This window comes from Mesoplodon mirus (assembly GCF_964341445.2).
Source record: "Mesoplodon mirus genome assembly, chromosome: 18".
Lineage (NCBI taxonomy): Eukaryota > Metazoa > Chordata > Mammalia > Artiodactyla > Ziphiidae > Mesoplodon > Mesoplodon mirus.
Window position 1 is genome coordinate 37,513,068 of NC_138994.1, and position 23,324 is coordinate 37,536,391.

General features: G+C 53.1%; 5 protein-coding genes across 5 annotated transcripts; all 5 read left to right on the forward strand.

Moving 5' to 3' along the window:
* Nucleotides 1-681: 681 nt before the first annotated feature.
* On the forward strand, nt 682-2,682 carry LOC309793155 (uncharacterized protein). The gene has a single exon (XM_082603498.1). The coding sequence runs from the start codon at nt 792-794 to the stop codon at nt 2,601-2,603; it is 1,812 nt and encodes a 603-aa protein (XP_082459624.1). The 5' UTR covers nt 682-791; the 3' UTR covers nt 2,604-2,682.
* A 1,891-nt stretch (nt 2,683-4,573) lies between these two features.
* On the forward strand, nt 4,574-7,578 carry LOC309793421 (uncharacterized protein SPEM2-like; the record flags this gene model as incomplete). Its single annotated transcript, XM_082603890.1, is given in 5 exon segments — nt 4,574-4,679; nt 4,944-5,167; nt 5,686-6,508; nt 6,511-6,693; nt 6,696-7,578. Coding segments are annotated over 5 exon segments (1,614 nt in total). The 3' UTR covers nt 6,974-7,578.
* Nucleotides 7,541-10,747, forward strand: LOC309793422 (uncharacterized protein; the record flags this gene model as incomplete). Its single annotated transcript, XM_082603891.1, has 4 exons — nt 7,541-7,678; nt 7,827-7,884; nt 8,003-8,114; nt 8,328-10,747. 4 exons carry the CDS (start codon nt 7,541-7,543, stop codon nt 10,666-10,668), a joined length of 2,649 nt encoding a protein of 882 aa, XP_082460017.1. The 3' UTR covers nt 10,669-10,747.
* Nucleotides 10,748-12,636: 1,889 nt separating this feature from the next.
* On the forward strand, nt 12,637-15,310 carry LOC309793423 (uncharacterized protein SPEM2-like; the record flags this gene model as incomplete). The annotated part of the gene is given in 6 exon segments (XM_082603892.1): nt 12,637-12,742; nt 13,007-13,230; nt 13,749-14,574; nt 14,577-14,756; nt 14,759-14,926; nt 15,165-15,310. Coding segments are annotated over 6 exon segments (1,650 nt in total).
* A 293-nt stretch (nt 15,311-15,603) lies between these two features.
* Nucleotides 15,604-17,879, forward strand: LOC309793424 (uncharacterized protein; the record flags this gene model as incomplete). Its single annotated transcript, XM_082603893.1, is given in 3 exon segments — nt 15,604-15,741; nt 16,381-17,503; nt 17,506-17,879. Coding segments are annotated over 3 exon segments (1,635 nt in total).
* Nucleotides 17,880-23,324: the final 5,445 nt, after the last annotated feature.

Genomic DNA, 23,324 nt, shown 5'->3' on the forward strand with positions numbered 1-23,324 from the left:
TTCAAGAGTTTCTCCCCGCTTCCGCCATCGCCCGAGCTTCCTGCACAGGCACCCAAACCACCTTGAATCCTGGATACCAGAAACGGCTTCTAAGTGCTGCTGGATGCCGCCTCAGTGTGGACGGGCTCGGGCTTCCACGGAGGCTCCACGGGGACTGTGGAAGGAGGGGTTAGTGGGAGCTGGGGAGGCCCCTCCGTTCACAGCCTTAAAGTCCCAAGCCACCTTTAACTCCAGGTGAGAGACATCTTCCAAGCTCCGCAGGATAAGCAAGGTGGACGTGGTTCCACTCTGCCTGCCCCAAGAGAGCAAGACTAAGACCCCAGACTATGACTCAGCCCAGGCCCCAGCCCGGGCCCAGACCTGCCCCCCAGTTCAGCTCCCTGCACATTCTCCTGCCAAGGCCCAGACCTTCTCCTACAAGCACCCCTCTGTGCACGCCCCACCTCAGGCCCAGACTTGCTCCACACTCCACCTCCCTGAGCACACTACCCCCCCAGGCCCAGACCCCCTCACCAGCCCTCACCCCTGAGCACAGCCCTGCCCAGGTCCATGGCCCGGAGCATGCCTCAGCCCATACCCCAGCCCAGGCCCAAGCCCAGGCCCCCTCACATGCCTCAGCCCAATTCCTGGGCCACACTTCTCTCTGCACCCTGACCCATGCTCATCTGACCTATACCCATGCCAACACTCTGGTCCCTCCCCCAACTTCTGCCCCTGCTACTACTCCTGCCCTAGCCCCTACGCCAGCCCCTGTCCCGATCTCTGCCACAACCTCTGTCCCAGCACTGGTCATGGCCCTGACGACCCCTCCAGTCCCTTCCACCACCCGTACCCCCATCCTAGATTCTATTCTCTCTACCTTGACTACCTTCGACCAAGGCCTCTCCTCTGGCCATGTGGTCTACTATGCCCGCAGCATAAAGCAGAACTTATTCCATGTGTGTCCCCCTCAGAACTCTGGGTACTCCAGAAATGACTTGGGTACCCTCTCCAGGCCCCAAGAGGGGCATGGTCTGGTGAGCTCTGGTACAGCTGAGCAAACACTGAAGCAATGTAGTGGGGACAGTGCCAAGCCCTCCACAGGGTCCATACTGGGTTACGTGGAGTTGGGGACTATGGAATGGAAGATCCCAAATGATGCCAAAGACAAATTTGTACAGTCCAAGACCTTCACTCACTGTAGCTCCCATCCTTGCCAGTCTGAGAAGAGAAACACGGATCCCCAGACTCCAGTCTACCCCAAGTTCCTGGTGTACTCCAAGGATGCTGCACCTTCTCAACCTTGCTTCCATTCTCCGACCAGTGCCCAGAGCTCACCATGCACCATGCCTCCACCATGCACTCTTTCTCTGCCTCTTGTTTTCCCAGATCCTTTGTCCTTCATCAACACAGCAACCACCAGAAGCCCTCCGCCTTACTACAAGCCCCCAACCTCCAAGTCTCCTCAGTCTGTCCTCTCTCCCCAGGGCCCCATCCCTCCCCAGTTATCCACTACTTCCCAAACCCCAAACCAGCCCCAACCCCCAGAACTTCATGAGAGTCTAGGTCTCAACCAATGCTCTGTCCTCCAAAGGACCCCAGGCCTTACCGGAGACACAGGCCTCCCCAAGAACCCAGGCCTTGCTCAAGATCCAGGCCTCCACGAACTTCGAGGCCTTACCGAAGACCCTTACCTCTGCAAGAATCCAAGCCTTTCCCAAGACTCTGACCTTCAGAAGAATCCAGTCATTACCCAAGATTCTTGGCCACAGAAGAGTCCATGCCATGCCCAAGACTCTGCAGTCAACAAGAGCTCAGTCCTTTGCCAGGAGTCTGATCTCCATAAGAGCCCAGGTCTTGTGCAAACCGCTCGCCTCCATAAGGGCTCAAGCCTTACCCGAGACTCCGGAGACTACAAGAATCCAGGCCTGACCCAAGCTTCTGGAGTCTGCAGGAGCCAAGGCCTTACTCAAGATTCTGACCTCCATAAGAATCCTGGCCTTACCCAAGATGCTGGAATTTACAGGAGCTCAGAACATACCCATGACCCTAACTTCCACGAGGACTCAGGAATTAATCGAGATCCTGGCCCCCATAAGGGTCCAGCCCTTACTCAAGACTCTGGCTTATCCAAGAGACGAGGCCTCCATAACAACTCAGGCCTTATCCCAAACCCTGGCCTCCACAAGAACCCTCTAGGAACTGACTCTGTCCAAGTTTTGGGCCCACGTCAGACCCAAAAGTCATTTATATCTGAGACAGTTCCTCGAAAGGAGGATGCAGGGCAGCACATACCATGGACTTCTGTCCCACCCAGTCACAACTCCTGCTCTGCCAAGGCTCAGGGGGCCTACAATGACCTGCTAACCTCCTCGCAGCGAACAGGCAGCCAAGCCTGGGTGTACCACCCGATACCATCCCCCCAGCCTGCCAGAACTATCGCCAGATGTCTACGCCTCCCAAAACCAGCAGGCACCCGGCTAGGGCATGTGGTCTTTGATGCCCGCCAGAGACAGCAGACAGGGACAAGTGCGAAGCTCTGTCTCCCAGGCGCCTTCATAGGGCCACATCCAACTGCCGGAGTCCAGCTCCAGCGAGTCAAGGGATACCCGAGGGATAGATAGCGTCGGCGAAGGAAATAAATCTATTACACTTCTTAAAGTATCAGCATTGCATGTTTCTCTCTCTTCTTTATTGTTTACAATCACAGGTTTATATATTGTAGTTGATTACATTACCAGGTATGTGACCAAACAATCTTAGCACAATCAAACCTCAAAATGTTCCATAAAGATTTTTTTTTTTAAAAAAATATCCCCTAGTTTCTAGATGTCCTATTAAAATATTTCCCAAGTTCCCATTAGTCACAGGTTATTTCTTAGTAACCAAGCCAAGCAGTTATATGATTATTTTAGTTGTAAAAGTTGAAGCTACTTGTTCCTATTTCTCTTCTTGCATGGGCAACCTTTTACAATGGTTCCACGAAAATATTTACAATGTACCCTGCATGCCCTTTCTCGTTGTTTCCTTCAACTGAGACAGTGCTTTCTCCCTATCCTAGCAACTAATTCTGCTCTAGGCATTTGCTTTTCTAGAATTAATCTTCCTTTATAATAGAACCATAAATTTCCTATGTCATCAGGAACTCCAGCCCATGGCCATAACTCCATACTAGAGGGTGTTTTTCATAAAAATATCCCTTTAGTTCCAGGCTCTTAATTCTTTACCCATTTCCCTGGGTCTTTAGTGGGTACTTCCCATTCTGTGGTAGTTTCAGGAGGGGGAGTCCTAGAGGAATTTTTCTTTCACGTGGAGCAACATCCCCCCAAAATTGCCCCTATATTTAAACTTATTATCATAAAACATAACAACAGAGCTGTAGTCCACCTTCCTGGCACGGCGCTGCCTTGCAGTTTCGCCTTCCGTTGCTTCATGACTTTGTCATGGTGCAATGGCTCCAGGATGGCTTCCAACATCCAACAACTCACCGGAGACCATCAAGGAGTGGGGATATCAGTGTGTGATGAGAAACTTAGAAAAAGAGGGGACAGAGAAGCATGAGGAATAAAGAGACAAGAGAAGTGTTCTGTGGACTTTTGAGGACATCCAACCCAGCCCCCTCCCACAGGGCCTGATGAGGACCTAAACTATCCCTGTTTTCCCTCCATCGCTGTCTAGCTAAATCCGTTATCCCCAAGGCCCTAGAGCTGCACTGTCAATTACAGTAGCCACTAGCCAAAGGCCTATTAGAATGTAAATTACTTAAAGTTAAGGAAAATTAATTCTATTAAAAATTAAGTTAAAAAGTTAAAAATTCTCTTCCTCAGGGAACAGAATTTCCCTGACATCCAATTCTGTTCCCTGGCAGTCCAGTTGTTGGGACTTGGCGCTTTCACTGATGTGGCGGTGGTTCAATCCCTGGTCGGGGAATTCAGACCCCGCAAGCTTCATGGCTTGGCCAGAAAAAAAAAAAGAAATTCTCTTCCTCAGTGCCATGATCTTCTAAGTGCTCAGTAGCCGCATGGAGCTAGTGGCTACTGCATTGGACGGCACAGATTTAGAACATTTCCATCATCATGAAAAATGCTATTGGAGAGCAGTGCTTTAGAGTTTAGAGCAATTTTCCTTTCCCTGTCACCCACGCCCAGCATCTTAAAGCTCCCCCAGAGCGCAGAGAACTTAGTTCTTTTTAGGGTGGCTCAGAAGCCACCCTCTGGGGAGGAGGTAAGATGTAGGGATGGACACCCAATGCCTGATTTCCCCAGACTGTGAGAAAGAGCCCAGGCTTCAGTTTTCCTCATCTGGTCTCTTGGGTCACGACCAGATGTATGCAAACTTGCCTCCCCCATTCTGGGCTGTGTTTGGGGCTCTTGGTTGATCTGATTTACATTTTAACGGGATCAATGTGGCTGCTCTGTTGAGAACAGTCGGCAGGGGGGCAAAGGATGAAGCAAAGAGGAGGCCTTTGTAATAACTCAGATCTGAGGTAATGGTGGCTTGTACCAGGATGGTAGTGGTAGATGGGATAAGTCATCAGTTTCAGGATATATGTTGAAGGTAGAGCCAATAGGGTTCGGTATGGATTGGATATGGGATGAGAGAGAGGAGAGCTGAGAATGACTCCAAGGGATTTGGCCTGAGCCACAGGAAAGATCGAGTTGTCATTTATGACCTGAGGAAGACTGTGTGGGGAGTCGGTGGTGAGGGAATTAAGTTTGGGACATGTTAAGGTCGAGATGTCTATTGGACACCCAAATGGAGAGGTTAAGTAGGCAGGTGGATACAAGTGTGGAATTTAGGGGAATCAGTCCAGGTTGGAGGTATAAATGTAGGAGTTATTTGCATGCAGTTGGCCCTTCCAAAAGCCTGTCCTTGAGTGGGCTGGAAACACGGTCACTGATTATGCCAGGGAGATTGCTTTCTGGCAAAGCCTAATCCTTCCGCCTTCCCCTCTGTCCCCCAAGTAGAGCAGATGGGGCTCTCGATCTTTGCCCTGCTGACCCTTACTGTGTTCCCGCTGCTGCTGGCAGACAAAGTGCCTGAGACCTCCCTGTCTGTCCCCGTCATTATCAAATACCTCATGTTTACCATGGTCCTCGTCACCTTCTCAGTCATCCTTAACATCGTAGTCCTCAACCTGCACCATCGCTCACCCCACACCCACCAAATGCCCCTTTGGGTCCGTCAGGTAAGAAGATCTCCTCTCCAACCTGTGTTAACTCTCAATCCTAGTATTTGGCTTTTTGTCCAGGTATCGCTCCTCACTCCCACCAACTTTCAACCTTCCCTTTCACAGACCTGAGGGAGAACTACAACTCCTGGTAGAGTGTCAAAGTGCCAAGGTCTTTGGGTGTTGAAATGTTGCCCAATTAATTTTATCCTCCCATCATTAACATTGCGTACATCCCGGACTCTCTTCATCAATACTTCTCTCCTTCGTGGGTCCCAAGGCAGCATTCTCAGGGTTAGGTACTATCAGGGTGGAAGCCCTCAGAACTTTTCTTTCCAGTCAGGATGCCTCCTAACCCCCTTAAGGACTCTTGGGCTGTGTAGTTGCATTTCATCTGTGGGATGCATGCACGCATGCGCAGGAATGGGCACGTGCCGTGGGGGTGGTTGGCGGCTTCCCTTCTGGTCTGAAAGCATAAGAGCCCCCTCCAAGACGGCTCTTCTTCTACTCTGCAGATCTTTATCCACAAACCGTAGCCGCAGCTGCAGCCGCCACCCCTGAAGCCACCAGGGGAGGCCCAAGAATTTAGAAAATTCCCCTCCAGCTGCTCAGGCTTCCGTAGGCCGCATCGCCTCCACGGGATGTCACAGCTGCCTCCGATGCCCTCCTTTAACTGGGAGGACCCGGACTCCTACCTGGAGGAGGAGGACCCACTTTCCTTCCCACAACCCAAGTACCCGTGGGGGTGCTGGGGAGGGCTCTACCGGCAGATGGGTCTGCCCTCCAACGTGGGCCTCTGGGGTCGACAGGGTGGGATCCTGGCCATCCAGCCACCAGCCTGTCTCTACCTGTCGCCCGAGCTGCACCGCATGCCCAAGCGTGTGGAGGCCAAGTCTGAGCTAGGGCTGCAGTCCTTCGGGGCCCCTTGCTCGCCATCCCGCATCTGGGGCAATGTGGATGCTGACCAGTGGACCTCGTCTCCACCACTTACCCGACGGCTGCCCCCTAACAGCTCGTGGGCCCCTGGGGGGTACAGAACTTACCCCTCAGGGGGCCATCTCCCGTATGACTCCTGGGATCAGCGGCGGCGTGGTCTGGAGGGCTCTGAGCCTCCATCAGCTCTGGTGCCTCAGGGCTACCGGCCCGAAGCCTGGCAGCGCAACTCCCCACCGGCCCACGGACGGAGCCTCCACAGCTGTGCTCACAGCCAGCCCAACCACAGCCCGCGCCACTCCACGGGACACTTGAACTACTCCCGGGATCCCCACGAGGTGCGGCGCTGGGCAGCCGAATGGGCAGAGATGCTGCCTGTGCGGCACCCTCTGGCCGCCTCCGCCTCCCTCACGGTGCTGGCCGAGGCCTCTACCAGCGGGCCTCGGATCCCAGCTCAGCGCTGCTCCTCCGCCCCTCCCAGACTCTGCCCGACGTCCAGGCTACCGAACACCCTCCACCCCCGCCCACCTTCATGCCACTCAGCCGGAACCCAGGGGGAAATGCCAACTACCAGGTGTATGACAGCCTGGAGTTGAAGCGGCAAGTGCAGGAAGCCAAGCGCGGGCCAACTCGCTGCTACCTTCCACCTCGGCCTCGAGGCCCTCTCTGCACGGAAGCCAGACTGGGAAAATGAACTGGCCAGCAGCTAATGGGGGCGGGTGGGGAGCGGCAGGGCATGGAGAGAGGAATAAAGAGCGCCATGGTCCAGAAAACATTGGCGGTCTGTGGCTTGGAAGCGCCACTCCTTCTGCCAGCTTGGGTCCCTGCCTTTGGCTTCCTGCAATAAGAAGCCAGTGTCCCCTTCTGGGCCTGAGGGTCCCCTTGGTTTAGTGGCCACAGTCCTGCCAGCAGGCCCCTCCTGGTCCGATACCATGCACTAAGTAGATCTGCAGCTGCAGTCTCCAAACCACTGGTCTCCGGGCACCTCCTCTGTGTCTCAGCTGTCCCTGTCCCCAAAGAGCCTCAAACAAGAAGCTGCTTCCAAACTGGGAGGTTCCACATCTGGGCAGGTCCAGCTCCACAGCCAGTGAAGGGCATGAAGAAGGCTGAGGCTCTGGACTCCAGCCAGGCCTTCCGCAGGGCTCTGAGGCCAAGGTCTTTCTAGTCTCAGGAGGGGCCAAGAGATGGAATGTGACACTTGAACAAGTGAGTCAGTGGGCGGTGAGCGAATGTTTGACAGCTCGAGGGGAGGTGTGCCGGCCTCCGGCCTCCGGGCCCTGTTTGGCTGTCCAGGCTCAGCTTACCTCACCCGGGGAACCATGGAATGCCACGCCTGGCCCTCCTTTTCGTCCCCCTCCCTCACTGTGACGCCACCACCTGCCCCATTATGACCCAGTCTGTCTCCCAGTATACATATACGGAGGCCAGCGGACCCAGGCAGTCCTGGGACCCCCGGCCATGGCTGAGCAAACCCATTACCTAGCCGAGGCGTGCTCTGGCACCACACCCAGGAAATGCCGAGACCTAGGAGACTCAATTCTTCTGATCCTGGTCAGCATCATCTTGCTCACCGTGTGGATCAACGTGGTGACTCTGGTGAGGGCAGGATCTGGGCAGTGTGGTTGGGGGAGCCCTGGGGTCTTGAAGGGGCTGAGATGGGATGGCTGCTGCGGTGTGGCCGGACAAGGGTTGGATTTCAGGGCTCACCCTGATCCCGAACCCCACGCTCCCTTGCTTCCCTCAGCTCTGGATGCATCTGAAGAGATTCTTGCGGGCAGGTTTCAACCGTATTTTCCCCAAAGGTGAGTGGGCGCCAGTGTGGGCTCAGGGGATGTGGGCCTGTCCCCTTTCTTCTATCCCTGCCTTGATTCTCAGCCCCTCAGGAACCCAGGCCCTGTCCCATCTCGCCTTTCCCTGCAGACAAGCAAGCCAGCTGTGGAGGCAGCCATCGCATGCGCTGCTCCGTGGATCCCAAGAACCTGTGTTCAAGAGTTTCTCCCCGCTTCCGCCATCGCCCGAGCTTCCTGCACAGGCACCCAAACCACCTTGAATCCTGGATACCAGAAACGGCTTCTAAGTGCTGCTGGATGCCGCCTCAGTGTGGACGGGCTCGGGCTTCCACGGAGGCTCCACGGGGACTGTGGAAGGAGGGGTTAGTGGGAGCTGGGGAGGCCCCTCCGTTCACAGCCTTAAAGTCCCAAGCCACCTTTAACTCCAGGTGAGAGACATCTTCCAAGCTCCGCAGGATAAGCAAGGTGGACGTGGTTCCACTCTGCCTGCCCCAAGAGAGCAAGACTAAGACCCCAGACTATGACTCAGCCCAGGCCCCAGCCCGGGCCCAGACCTGCCCCCCAGTTCAGCTCCCTGCACATTCTCCTGCCAAGGCCCAGACCTTCTCCTACAAGCACCCCTCTGTGCACGCCCCACCTCAGGCCCAGACTTGCTCCACACTCCACCTCCCTGAGCACACTACCCCCCAGGCCCAGACCCCCTCACCAGCCCTCACCCCTGAGCACAGCCCTGCCCAGGTCCATGGCCCGGAGCATGCCTCAGCCCATACCCCAGCCCAGGCCCAAGCCCAGGCCCCCTCACATGCCTCAGCCCAATTCCTGGGCCACACTTCTCTCTGCACCCTGACCCATGCTCATCTGACCTATACCCATGCCAACACTCTGGTCCCTCCCCCAACTTCTGCCCCTGCTACTACTCCTGCCCTAGCCCCTACGCCAGCCCCTGTCCCGATCTCTGCCACAACCTCTGTCCCAGCACTGGTCATGGCCCTGACGACCCCTCCAGTCCCTTCCACCACCCGTACCCCCATCCTAGATTCTATTCTCTCTACCTTGACTACCTTCGACCAAGGCCTCTCCTCTGGCCATGTGGTCTACTATGCCCGCAGCATAAAGCAGAACTTATTCCATGTGTGTCCCCCTCAGAACTCTGGGTACTCCAGAAATGACTTGGGTACCCTCTCCAGGCCCCAAGAGGGGCATGGTCTGGTGAGCTCTGGTACAGCTGAGCAAACACTGAAGCAATGTAGTGGGGACAGTGCCAAGCCCTCCACAGGGTCCATACTGGGTTACGTGGAGTTGGGGACTATGGAATGGAAGATCCCAAATGATGCCAAAGACAAATTTGTACAGTCCAAGACCTTCACTCACTGTAGCTCCCATCCTTGCCAGTCTGAGAAGAGAAACACGGATCCCCAGACTCCAGTCTACCCCAAGTTCCTGGTGTACTCCAAGGATGCTGCACCTTCTCAACCTTGCTTCCATTCTCCGACCAGTGCCCAGAGCTCACCATGCACCATGCCTCCACCATGCACTCTTTCTCTGCCTCTTGTTTTCCCAGATCCTTTGTCCTTCATCAACACAGCAACCACCAGAAGCCCTCCGCCTTACTACAAGCCCCCAACCTCCAAGTCTCCTCAGTCTGTCCTCTCTCCCCAGGGCCCCATCCCTCCCCAGTTATCCACTACTTCCCAAACCCCAAACCAGCCCCAACCCCCAGAACTTCATGAGAGTCTAGGTCTCAACCAATGCTCTGTCCTCCAAAGGACCCCAGGCCTTACCGGAGACACAGGCCTCCCCAAGAACCCAGGCCTTGCTCAAGATCCAGGCCTCCACGAACTTCGAGGCCTTACCGAAGACCCTTACCTCTGCAAGAATCCAAGCCTTTCCCAAGACTCTGACCTTCAGAAGAATCCAGTCATTACCCAAGATTCTTGGCCACAGAAGAGTCCATGCCATGCCCAAGACTCTGCAGTCAACAAGAGCTCAGTCCTTTGCCAGGAGTCTGATCTCCATAAGAGCCCAGGTCTTGTGCAAACCGCTCGCCTCCATAAGGGCTCAAGCCTTACCCGAGACTCCGGAGACTACAAGAATCCAGGCCTGACCCAAGCTTCTGGAGTCTGCAGGAGCCAAGGCCTTACTCAAGATTCTGACCTCCATAAGAATCCTGGCCTTACCCAAGATGCTGGAATTTACAGGAGCTCAGAACATACCCATGACCCTAACTTCCACGAGGACTCAGGAATTAATCGAGATCCTGGCCCCCATAAGGGTCCAGCCCTTACTCAAGACTCTGGCTTATCCAAGAGACGAGGCCTCCATAACAACTCAGGCCTTATCCCAAACCCTGGCCTCCACAAGAACCCTCTAGGAACTGACTCTGTCCAAGTTTTGGGCCCACGTCAGACCCAAAAGTCATTTATATCTGAGACAGTTCCTCGAAAGGAGGATGCAGGGCAGCACATACCATGGACTTCTGTCCCACCCAGTCACAACTCCTGCTCTGCCAAGGCTCAGGGGGCCTACAATGACCTGCTAACCTCCTCGCAGCGAACAGGCAGCCAAGCCTGGGTGTACCACCCGATACCATCCCCCCAGCCTGCCAGAACTATCGCCAGATGTCTACGCCTCCCAAAACCAGCAGGCACCCGGCTAGGGCATGTGGTCTTTGATGCCCGCCAGAGACAGCAGACAGGGACAAGTGCGAAGCTCTGTCTCCCAGGCGCCTTCATAGGGCCACATCCAACTGCCGGAGTCCAGCTCCAGCGAGTCAAGGGATACCCGAGGGATAGATAGCGTCGGCGAAGGAAATAAATCTATTACACTTCTTAAAGTATCAGCATTGCATGTTTCTCTCTCTTCTTTATTGTTTACAATCACAGGTTTATATATTGTAGTTGATTACATTACCAGGTATGTGACCAAACAATCTTAGCACAATCAAACCTCAAAATGTTCCATAAAGATTTTTTTTTTTTTAAATATCCCCTAGTTTCTAGATGTCCTATTAAAATATTTCCCAAGTTCCCATTACTCACAGGTTATTTCTTAGTAACCAAGCCAAGCAGTTATATGATTATTTTAGTTGTAAAAGTTGAAGCTACTTGTTCCTATTTCTCTTCTTGCATGGGCAACCTTTTACAATGGTTCCACGAAAATATTTACAATGTACCCTGCATGCCCTTTCTCGTTGTTTCCTTCAACTGAGACAGTGCTTTCTCCCTATCCTAGCAACTAATTCTGCTCTAGGCATTTGCTTTTCTAGAATTAATCTTCCTTTATAATAGAACCATAAATTTCCTATGTCATCAGGAACTCCAGCCCATGGCCATAACTCCATACTAGAGGGTGTTTTTCATAAAAATATCCCTTTAGTTCCAGGCTCTTAATTCTTTACCCATTTCCCTGGGTCTTTAGTGGGTACTTCCCATTCTGTGGTAGTTTCAGGAGGGGGAGTCCTAGAGGAATTTTTCTTTCACGTGGAGCAACATCCCCCCAAAATTGCCCCTATATTTAAACTTATTATCATAAAACATAACAACAGAGCTGTAGTCCACCTTCCTGGCACGGCGCTGCCTTGCAGTTTCGCCTTCCGTTGCTTCATGACTTTGTCATGGTGCAATGGCTCCAGGATGGCTTCCAACATCCAACAACTCACCGGAGACCATCAAGGAGTGGGGATATCAGTGTGTGATGAGAAACTTAGAAAAAGAGGGGACAGAGAAGCATGAGGAATAAAGAGACAAGAGAAGTGTTCTGTGGACTTTTGAGGACATCCAACCCAGCCCCCTCCCACAGGGCCTGATGAGGACCTAAACTATCCCTGCTTTCCCTCCATCGCTGTCTAGCTAAATCCGTTATCCCCAAGGCCCTAGAGCTGCACTGTCAATTACAGTAGCCACTAGCCAAAGGCCTATTAGAATGTAAATTACTTAAAGTTAAGGAAAATTAATTCTATTAAAAATTAAGTTAAAAAGTTAAAAATTCTCTTCCTCAGGGAACAGAATTTCCCTGACATCCAATTCTGTTCCCTGGCAGTCCAGTTGTTGGGACTTGGCGCTTTCACTGATGTGGCGGTGGTTCAATCCCTGGTCGGGGAATTCAGACCCCGCAAGCTTCATGGCTTGGCCAGAAAAAAACAAAGAAATTCTCTTCCTCAGTGCCATGATCTTCTAAGTGCTCAGTAGCCGCATGGAGCTAGTGGCTACTGCATTGGACGGCACAGATTTAGAACATTTCCATCATCATGAAAAATGCTATTGGAGAGCAGTGCTTTAGAGTTTAGAGCAATTTTCCTTTCCCTGTCACCCACGCCCAGCATCTTAAAGCTCCCCCAGAGCGCAGAGAACTTAGTTCTTTTTAGGGTGGCTCAGAAGCCACCCTCTGGGGAGGAGGTAAGATGTAGGGATGGACACCCAATGCCTGATTTCCCCAGACTGTGAGAAAGAGCCCAGGCTTCAGTTTTCCTCATCTGGTCTCTTGGGTCACGACCAGATGTATGCAAACTTGCCTCCCCCATTCTGGGCTGTGTTTGGGGCTCTTGGTTGATCTGATTTACATTTTAACGGGATCAATGTGGCTGCTCTGTTGAGAACAGTCGGCAGGGGGGCAAAGGATGAAGCAAAGAGGAGGCCTTTGTAATAACTCAGATCTGAGGTAATGGTGGCTTGTACCAGGATGGTAGTGGTAGATGGGATAAGTCATCAGTTTCAGGATATATGTTGAAGGTAGAGCCAATAGGGTTCGGTATGGATTGGATATGGGATGAGAGAGAGGAGAGCTGAGAATGACTCCAAGGGATTTGGCCTGAGCCACAGGAAAGATCGAGTTGTCATTTATGACCTGAGGAAGACTGTGTGGGGAGTCGGTGGTGAGGGAATTAAGTTTGGGACATGTTAAGGTCGAGATGTCTATTGGACACCCAAATGGAGAGGTTAAGTAGGCAGGTGGATACAAGTGTGGAATTTAGGGGAATCAGTCCAGGTTGGAGGTATAAATGTAGGAGTTATTTGCATGTAGTTGGCCCTTCCAAAAGCCTGTCCTTGAGTGGGCTGGAAACACGGTCACTGATTATGCCAGGGAGATTGCTTTCTGGCAAAGCCTAATCCTTCCGCCTTCCCCTCTGTCCCCCAAGTAGAGCAGATGGGGCTCTCGATCTTTGCCCTGCTGACCCTTACTGTGTTCCCGCTGCTGCTGGCAGACAAAGTGCCTGAGACCTCCCTGTCTGTCCCCGTCATTATCAAATACCTCATGTTTACCATGGTCCTCGTCACCTTCTCAGTCATCCTTAACATCGTAGTCCTCAACCTGCACCATCGCTCACCCCACACCCACCAAATGCCCCTTTGGGTCCGTCAGGTAAGAAGATCTCCTCTCCAACCTGTGTTAACTCTCAATCCTAGTATTTGGCTTTTTGTCCAGGTATCGCTCCTCACTCCCACCAACTTTCAACCTTCCCTTTCACAGACCTGAGGGAGAACTACAACTCCTGGTAGAGTGTCAAAGTGCCAAGGTCTTTGGGTGTTGAAATGTTGCCCAATTAATTTTATCCTCCCATCATTAACATTGCGTACATCCCGGACTCTCTTCATCAATACTTCTCTCCTTCGTGGGTCCCAAGGCAGCATTCTCAGGGTTAGGTACTATCAGGGTGGAAGCCCTCAGAACTTTTCTTTCCAGTCAGGATGCCTCCTAACCCCCTTAAGGACTCTTGGGCTGTGTAGTTGCATTTCATCTGTGGGATGCATGCACGCATGCGCAGGAATGGGCACGTGCCGTGGGGGTGGTTGGCGGCTTCCCTTCTGGTCTGAAAGCATAAGAGCCCCCTCCAAGACGGCTCTTCTTCTACTCTGCAGATCTTTATCCACAAACCGTAGCCGCAGCTGCAGCCGCCACCCCTGAAGCCACCAGGGGAGGCCCAAGAATTTAGAAAATTCCCCTCCAGCTGCTCAGGCTTCCGTAGGCCGCATCGCCTCCACGGGATGTCACAGCTGCCTCCGATGCCCTCCTTTAACTGGGAGGACCTGGACTCCTACCTGGAGGAGGAGGACCCACTTTCCTTCCCACAACCCAAGTACCCGTGGGGGTGCTGGGGAGGGCTCTACCGGCAGATGGGTCTGCCCTCCAACGTGGGCCTCTGGGGTCGACAGGGTGGGATCCTGGCCATCCAGCCACCAGCCTGTCTCTACCTGTCGCCCGAGCTGCACCGCATGCCCAAGCGTGTGGAGGCCAAGTCTGAGCTAGGGCTGCAGTCCTTCGGGGCCCCTTGCTCGCCATCCCGCATCTGGGGCAATGTGGATGCTGACCAGTGGACCTCGTCTCCACCACTTACCCGACGGCTGCCCCCTAACAGCTCGTGGGCCCCTGGGGGGTACAGAACTTACCCCTCAGGGGGCCATCTCCCGTATGACTCCTGGGATCAGCGGCGGCGTGGTCTGGAGGGCTCTGAGCCTCCATCAGCTCTGGTGCCTCAGGGCTACCGGCCCGAAGCCTGGCAGCGCAACTCCCCACCGGCCCACGGACGGAGCCTCCACAGCTGTGCTCACAGCCAGCCCAACCACAGCCCGCGCCACTCCACGGGACACTTGAACTACTCCCGGGATCCCCACGAGGTGCGGCGCTGGGCAGCCGAATGGGCAGAGATGCTGCCTGTGCGGCACCCTCTGGCCGCCTCCGCCTCCCTCACGGTGCTGGCCGAGGCCTCTACCAGCGGGCCTCGGATCCCAGCTCAGCGCTGCTCCTCCGCCCCTCCCAGACTCTGCCCGACGTCCAGGCTACCGAACACCCTCCACCCCCGCCCACCTTCATGCCACTCAGCCGGAACCCAGGGGGAAATGCCAACTACCAGGTGTATGACAGCCTGGAGTTGAAGCGGCAAGTGCAGGAAGCCAAGCGCGGGCCAACTCGCTGCTACCTTCCACCTCGGCCTCGAGGCCCTCTCTGCACGGAAGCCAGACTGGGAAAATGAACTGGCCAGCAGCTAATGGGGGCGGGTGGGGAGCGGCAGGGCATGGAGAGAGGAATAAAGAGCGCCAAGGTCCAGAAAACATTGGCGGTCTGTGGCTTGGAAGCGCCACTCCTTCTGCCAGCTTGGGTCCCTGCCTTTGGCTTCCTGCAATAAGAAGCCAGTGTCCCCTTCTGGGCCTGAGGGTCCCCTTGGTTTAGTGGCCACAGTCCTGCCAGCAGGCCCCTCCTGGTCCGATACCATGCACTAAGTAGATCTGCAGCTGCAGTCTCCAAACCACTGGTCTCCGGGCACCTCCTCTGTGTCTCAGCTGTCCCTGTCCCCAAAGAGCCTCAAACAAGAAGCTGCTTCCAAACTGGGAGGTTCCACATCTGGGCAGGTCCAGCTCCACAGCCAGTGAAGGGCATGAAGAAGGCTGAGGCTCTGGACTCCAGCCAGGCCTTCCGCAGGGCTCTGAGGCCAAGGTCTTTCTAGTCTCAGGAGGGGCCAAGAGATGGAATGTGACACTTGAACAAGTGAGTCAGTGGGCGGTGAGCGAATGTTTGACAGCTCGAGGGGAGGTGTGCCGGCCTCCGGCCTCCGGGCCCTGTTTGGCTGTCCAGGCTCAGCTTACCTCACCCGGGGAACCATGGAATGCCACGCCTGGCCCTCCTTTTCGTCCCCCTCCCTCACTGTGACGCCACCACCTGCCCCATTATGACCCAGTCTGTCTCCCAGTATACATATACGGAGGCCAGCGGACCCAGGCAGTCCTGGGACCCCCGGCCATGGCTGAGCAAACCCATTACCTAGCCGAGGCGTGCTCTGGCACCACACCCAGGAAATGCCGAGACCTAGGAGACTCAATTCTTCTGATCCTGGTCAGCATCATCTTGCTCACCGTGTGGATCAACGTGGTGACTCTGGTGAGGGCAGGATCTGGGCAGTGTGGTTGGGGGAGCCCTGGGGTCTTGAAGGGGCTGAGATGGGATGGCTGCTGCGGTGTGGCCGGACAAGGGTTGGATTTCAGGGCTCACCCTGATCCCGAACTCCACGCTCCCTTGCTTCCCTCAGCTCTGGATGCATCTGAAGAGATTCTTGTGGACACATTTCAATCGTATTTTCCCCAAAGATGAGTGGGCAGCAGCGTGGCCTCAGGGGATGTGGGCCTGTCCCCTTTCTTCTATCCCTGACTTGATTGTCAGCCCCTCAGGAACCCAGGCCCTGTCCCATCTCGCCTTTCCCTGCAGACTAGCAAGACAGTTCTGTAGGCAGCCATCGCATGTGGATGCGCTGCTCCGTGGATCCAAAGAACATGTGTTCAAGAGTTTCTCCCTGGTTCCGCCATCGCCCAAGCTTCTGGTTCAGGCACCCAAAACACCTTGACTGCTGGATACCAGAAATAGATCATGATACGGCTTCTATGTGCTGCTGGATGCCACCTCAGTGTGGACTCCTTGGGCTTCCAAGGAGGCTCCGCGGGGACTGTGGAAGGAGGGGGTATTGGGAGCTGGGGAGGCCCCTCCAGTCACAGCCTTAAAGTCCCAAGCCACCTTTAACTCCAGGTGAGAGACATCTTCCAAGCTCCGCAGGATAAGCAAGGTGGACATGGTTCCAATTCGCCTGCCCCAAAGAGCAAGGTTAAAACCCCAGACTATGACTCAGCCCAGGCCCCAGCCCGGGTCCAGACCTGCCCCCTTGTTCAGCTCCCTGCACATTCTCCTGCCAAGGCCCAGACCTTCTCCTACAACCACCCCTCTGTGCACGCCCAACCTCAGGCCCAGACTTGCTTCACATTACAACCCTGTGAGCACACTATCGCCCAGGTCCAGACACCCTCCCCAGCCCTCAACCCTGAGCACAGCCCTGCCCAGGTCCATGGCCTTGAGCACACCTCAGCCCATACCCCAGCCCAGGCCCAAGCCCAGGCCCACTCACATGCCTCAGCCCAGTCCCTGGGCCACACTTCTCTCTGCACCCTGACCCATGCTCATCTGACCTATACCCATGCCAACACTCTGGTCCCTCCCCCAACTTCTGCCCCTGCTACTACTCCTGCCCTAGCCCCTACACCAGCCCCTGTCCCGATCTCTGCCACAACCTCTGTCCCAGCACTGGTCATGGCCCTGACGACCCCTCCAGTCCCTTCCACCACCCATACCCCCATCCTACATTCTATTCCCTCTACCTTGTCTGCCTTCAGCCAGGGCCTCTCCTCCGGGCATGTGGTCTATGATGCCCGGAGCGTAAAGCAGAACTTATTCCATGTGTGTCCCCCTCAGAACTCTGGGTACTCCAGAAATGACTTGGGTACCCTCTCCAGGCCCCAAGAGGGGCATGGTCTGGTGAGCTCTGGTACAGCTGAGCAAACACTGAAGCAATGTAGTGGGGACAGTGCCAAGCCCTCCACAGGGTCCATACTGGGTTACGTGGAGTTGGGCAATATGGAATGGAAGATCTCAAATGATGCCAAAGACAAATTTGTACAGTCCAAGACCTTCGCTTACTGTAGCTTCCATCCTTGCCAGTCTGAGAAGAGAAACACGGATGCCCAGACTCCCGTCTACCCCAAATTCCTGGTGTACTCCAACGATGCTACACCTTCTCAACCTTGCTTCCATTCTCCGACTGGTGCCCAGAGCTCACCATGCCCCATGCCTCCACCATGCACTCTTTCTCTGCCTCTTGTTTTCCCAGATCCTTTGTCCTTCATCAACACAGCAACCACCAGAAGCCCTCCACATTAATACAAACCCCCACATTTCCCCCAACCTCCAAGTCTCCTCAGTCTGTCCTCTCTCCCCAGGGCCCCATCCCTCCCCAGTTATCCACTACTTCTCAAACCCCAAGCAAGCCCCAAACCCATGAACTTCATGAAAGTCTAGGCCTCAACCAAGGTTCTGTCCTCCAAAGGACCCCAGGAGCTTCTAAAGGCTGTAGAGTTTCCAGAAATGCAGGCCTTACTCCAAATCAGGGCTTCCACAAGAACCAGGGCCTTACCGGAGACACAGGCCTCCCCACGAACCCAGGCCTTGCTCAAGATCCAGACCTCCACGAACTTTGATGCCTTACCGAAGACCTTTACCTCTTCAAGTATTCAAGCCTTTCCCAAGACTCTGACCTTCAGAAGAATCCAGTCATTACCCAAGATTCTGGCTCCCAGAAGATCTTAGGTTCTACTCTATATGGACGTTTCTTTAAAAGGCTATATATCATCCAACCCTCTGACCTCCACAAGAACACATCAGTTCTCCAAAGTTCTTACATTCAGAGGAGCTCAGCCTTTATGCATGATTCTGGAGTCTATAGGAATCTAGAACGAAACCAAGAGACTGTACTCTATAAAAGTCGAGGGCTTTCTGAAAAAACTCTCTTCCATCATAGCCCACACCCTTTTCAAGATTCTGGACGTGACAAGAGTACAGGTAATGCCCAAGATTCAGCAGTCTCTAGGAGTCCAGACTTTACCCAAGATTCTGGGACACAGAAGAGTCCATACCTTGCCCAAGACTCTGCATTCAACAAGAGCTCAGTCCTTTGCCAGGCATGTGGTCTCCATAAGAGCCCAGGCCTTGTGCAAACCCCTCGCCTCCATAAGGGCTCAAGCCTTACCTGAGACTCAGGAGACTACAAGAATCCAGGTCTGACCCAAGATTCTGGAGTCTGCAGGAGCCAAGGCCTTACTCAAGATTCTGATCTCCATAAGAATCCAGGCCTTTCCCAAGCCACTGAAGTCAAAAGGAGATGTGGCCTTACCCCAGGTGGTGGAATTTACAGGAGCTCAGACCATATCCATGACCCTAACTTCCACAAGTACTCAGGAATTAATCGAGATCCTGGCCTACACAAGAACCCTGTGGGAACTGACTCTGTCCAAGTTTTAGGCGCTCACCAGACCCAAAAGTCATTTATATCTGAGACAGTTCCTCGAAAGGAGGATGGAGGGCAGCACATACCATGGACTTCTGTCCCACCCAGTCACAACTCCTGCTCTGCCAAGGCTCAAGGGGCCTACAATGACCTGCTAACCTCCTCGCAGCAAGCAGGCAGCCAAGACTAGTTGTACCACCCCATGGATACAGTTCCTCCAGCCTGCCACAACTATCAGGTATGCAGCTAGGGCGTGTGATCTTTGACTCCCGCCAGAGACAGTTCAGAGCAGGCAGGGACAAGTGCGAAGCTCTGTCTCCCAGGCGCCTTCACTGAGAGACATCCAACAACTCACCGGAGACCATCAAGTAGTGGGGATATCAGTGTGTGATGAGAAACCTAGAAAAAGAGGGGACAGATATGCATGAGGAATAAAGAGACGAGAATTCGTCTGTGGTTGTTTGAGGACATCCAACCAAGCCCCATCACACAGGTCCTGATGAGGACCTAAACTATCCCTGCTTTCCTTACATCGCTGTCTAGCTAAATCCGTTATCCCCAAGGCCCTAGAGCTGCATTGTCAATTACAGTAGCCACTATCCAAATGCCTATTAGAATGTAAATTAGTTAAAAGTAAGGAAAAATAATTCTATTAAAAATTAAGTTAAAAAGTTAAAAATTCTCTTCCTCAGGGAACAGAATTTCCCTGACATCCAATTCTGTTCCCTGGCAGTCCAGTTGTTGAGACTTGGCGCTTTCACTGCTGTGGCTGGGGTTCAATCCCTGGTCAGGGAAATCAGACCCCACAAGCTTCATGGCTTGGACAGAAACAAAACAGAAAATTCTGTTCATCAGTGCCGTGATCTTCTAAGTGCTCAGTAGCCACATGGAGCTAATGGCTACTGTATTGGACGGCACAGATTTAGAACATTTCCATCATAATGGAAAATGCTATTGGAGAGCAGTGCTTTAGAGTTTAGAGCAATTTTCCTTTCCCTGTCACACACCCCCAGCATCTTAAATCTCCCCCAGAGTGCAGAAAACTTAGTTCTTTTTAGGGTGGCTCAGAAACCACCCTCTGGGGAGGAGGTAAGATGTAGGGATGGACACCCAATGCCTGATTTCCCCAGACTGTGAGAAAGAGCCCAGGCTTCAGTTTTCCTCATCTGGTCTCTTGAGTCACGACCACATGTATGGAAACTTGCCCCCACATGCTGGGCTGTGTTTTGGGCTCTTGGTTACTGAGGGAGAAGACCTCTCTTTGTCAGTGAGTAGGAAACCTTGTGTTTTAGGCTCCCCAAATTGAGGCCTGGATTCTGAGGGTCCCCTCCTTCATAGGCCTCAATTTTTTCGAGGTGTCTGCACTTAATTTTCTTGCCCATGGACTTAGGCCTAGTTCACTGTGGAGACAGAACCCTGGGAAAAAGGAATGTAAGAATTCCTGGTCCAGTATGCATTGGTCTAATCTGTGAGCGTGTCTCTGGTGTCCTTTCTTTCTGTCCTATTATTCTGGCTCCTAGTTTCATCCTGGACTTAAGCTGTGTCCATGATAGCACTGTTTGCTGAAAGCCATTTCCTTCCCCTGATAATTTTTCATTGCCGTGCCCTAGCCCAGCTGGGGTTTCCTCTGGACTTGATTTTCAGTCCTGATAACTCTTCTGTATACACACATAAGCTGCGAGATTCCAAAGTGTTTTCCCTGCCACCACTTGTGTGTCTGAGGTGGGCAAGACTAATGTGTCCCTTCCCTGAGTCAGATGTCCATCCCTGGGTCACTACATGCACACTATCGGTGTGTTCTTGTCTAACGTTACCACCACCGATTCCAAGGAGATACGTCCCAGCTGGAGAGCCCATTTCCAACACCTCTCTGGCTCAGCTCTGACCTTGGGCAAGTCATGTGCAACCTTTCTAGGCTTGCAGTCTCATCTCTATCTGAAGTTATAATTGCACACAAGAACCCTTCTAGATTCAAATGACCAGGGCGCCTCTACTCCCAAGTGAGATGTAGAGTCCCCTATTTCTCCGCATGCCCTAGTGTATGCCCCTCATTATTGTTATTCAGATCCATCCTATTAGGCCTCTGTTCTAACCCCAAGGAGTGTTTGTGCGGTTGACCTGGCCTTGTAAAAACACAGCAGAGTTTATCTCCATAGAAACTACAACTTCCATCAGGCACTACCTCAACGGAACAGGAAAGGATGTGGGTGCGTGGCCCCAATGCCCTGGTAGCTTTGAAGACAAACTACAACTCCCAGGGTAGCCGTGAGATCTCTGCAGAGTGAAAGGAGTGACTGAACTCTGACTGGAGGCCGGGCTGGTCCGGAACCACCCCGACAGTCTCCCAAAAGAGGTGTGCTTATAATTTAGGGGCGTGGCCTTGCCGGCAGCAGGAAGAAGTTACCTGTTGAATCTTCCTATCCATTCTCTTCCCAGCCTTTGTAGCTAACCTTAAGAGGGAAGCTGCAAACCACTAGCCTCTTCAGAAAAGGAGGTAAGGGGACGTAGACAAGGGGCAGCGAAGGAGGCTATTGCATTCCTTAGGAGGGGCCAAACAGCTACTTTCTACTTGCTGAGTCAGGTGAAATGTTGACACTTGCACAGACAAACCTGACTCAAGTCACAATTTAACCTATGGATGTGGAGCTTACCATTATTGCAGGATCCAATATGGAGACTCTACCTTCTCCAATCATGCAGAAGACCCCAACTCAGCCTCAAGAGGCACCTCAGGACGTTGTAGTTCAATCTCCATTCCAGCAGGAGATGACAGTTCCAACTCCAAGCAAGCATCAAGGTCAGTATTCAACATCATCCAGCGTCACAGTTCATCATGTGGACCTAGAGCAAACCACAACTCCAGAACCCACTGTGGAGGCTGGACATTCTACATCCCTACAGCAGACTACAGCTCCCCCTCCAAAACACCCTGAGGTGACACTTTCACAACCAAACCTGACACAATCACACTTCCACCTGTGGACCTTGGAGTTAACATATCTCAGCAACCAAGGCCATCTGAGACAGTTCTTTTACCTTCGACTCAGTATTCATTATCAACAGGTATTCCTGGTATAAAATATACCCCAGAAAAGAAGCAGCCATAACAGAATGCCACCACAAACATCAGCATATGTGAGCTCTGTACCTGCAAAAATGAGACGTTGTCATGTGTTGGTCTCAGCCCAAAGCAGAAGCTCCACAGTGTGTCTAAGCCAGAACCTAACGCCTACAATGGCATCTTCACCGTCATGTAAGAATTGCCTTTCCTTATTTGTTCTCTCCATTCTGCCTGAACTAGCAGCCTTTCTTCAAGTCTTCCTGGGTCCTCCTTATCTCCCCGATCCACATTGACTTACTTTCTATTTCCCCCTTTTATTTGTCAATGATTCCTTATCTTCATTCTCCTTCTTACTATTTCTCCTCTCCTCCAGTCTTTTACTTTTAATTGCCCTTATTTTTTCCTTCTCCATTTTTTACCCCATTACCGAATTCCTTAACGTCTACTCTTCTCCCATGAAAAGCGAATGGAAAGCCAGGAATGGGAACTTGGGCGGTCTGGACCAGGAAAGGCTCTGCCTTGGGCGGCAGTGATGGGAGGGAGGCAGGGTGGTCGCGAGGTGGCGCTGTGGCTCCACGTAAAGGGAAGATTCGGGCACCCCTGGTCACTGTGCATCCAGGGCAGCCTCGGGGAGGCGGGGCACGGCGGTCTTGGTGGGCTTGGCACCATCTTCATACAGCCACCAAATAATGACGGTGATAAAGATAATAAATATGCAGATAACCCGAAGCAGTCTCTTCTAGGACACATGGCATCAATAATCAGAAACTGTGCACGAGGAACAATTGAGAGCACGGAACTGTCCGCCAGGGATCAGTGCGCACGCATCCCACATAATTTGCGGACCCCGGCGGAACCTGCCTCGCCCGCCTGGGCCGAGCTGGGCTAGCCTAACCTGTAGCCTCTGGGCGGCTCCTGCGCCCCGTGGGCGACCTCCTGCTACCTGCAGGCCAAAGGATCCACAGTTTCCACACCTGCCGTGGGGCGCTCAGTCCGCAGCCTGTCTGCACCTTTCCTCTGACTGGACCTGAGATCTTTGGGGGACTACTTTGCTGGATTTCACATGCACATATGGACACACGAATCACATATGAGCTCAGGCTCAGACACATGTACCATGCTTTTGCACACACATTACATGCACACCCGCTCACATAAAGGAGGAATGTCTACACGTGACACATGCACACACTATACACATGCACTCGTGTACTCACCTTTGTGTGCAACAATCCTCAAGAACATGTGCACACATGCACCCAAGTGCGTGATGTCACTCAATGCCACAGACCCACGATATACAACCACTCTTCGTTTGTACAAACATATTTGCACACTCACATCACACACATCCAGCAAAGACCTCCAAGCGCGGAGCGGTGCGTAAACACCCAGTGAATTGCACCTTAAAGAAAACACACTCGAGAACTTTTTGTGACTGCGACATCTCGGGCTTGTCTGCTAAACTCCTCCCCCCTTCTACTTTCCTCTAAGCAAACAGGCCTTCTCCTTCCCTTCCGCTCCAAATCCTCAGAGGCCTCAGTTTCCTTCTTTCGGATCTACACTACTGAAGGGATG

What these genes read in the sequence shown, in the direction of transcription:
- LOC309793155 (XM_082603498.1), top strand. Translation starts at nt 792, where the DNA reads ATGGCCCTGACGACCCCTCCAGTCCCTTCCACCACCCGTACCCCCATC.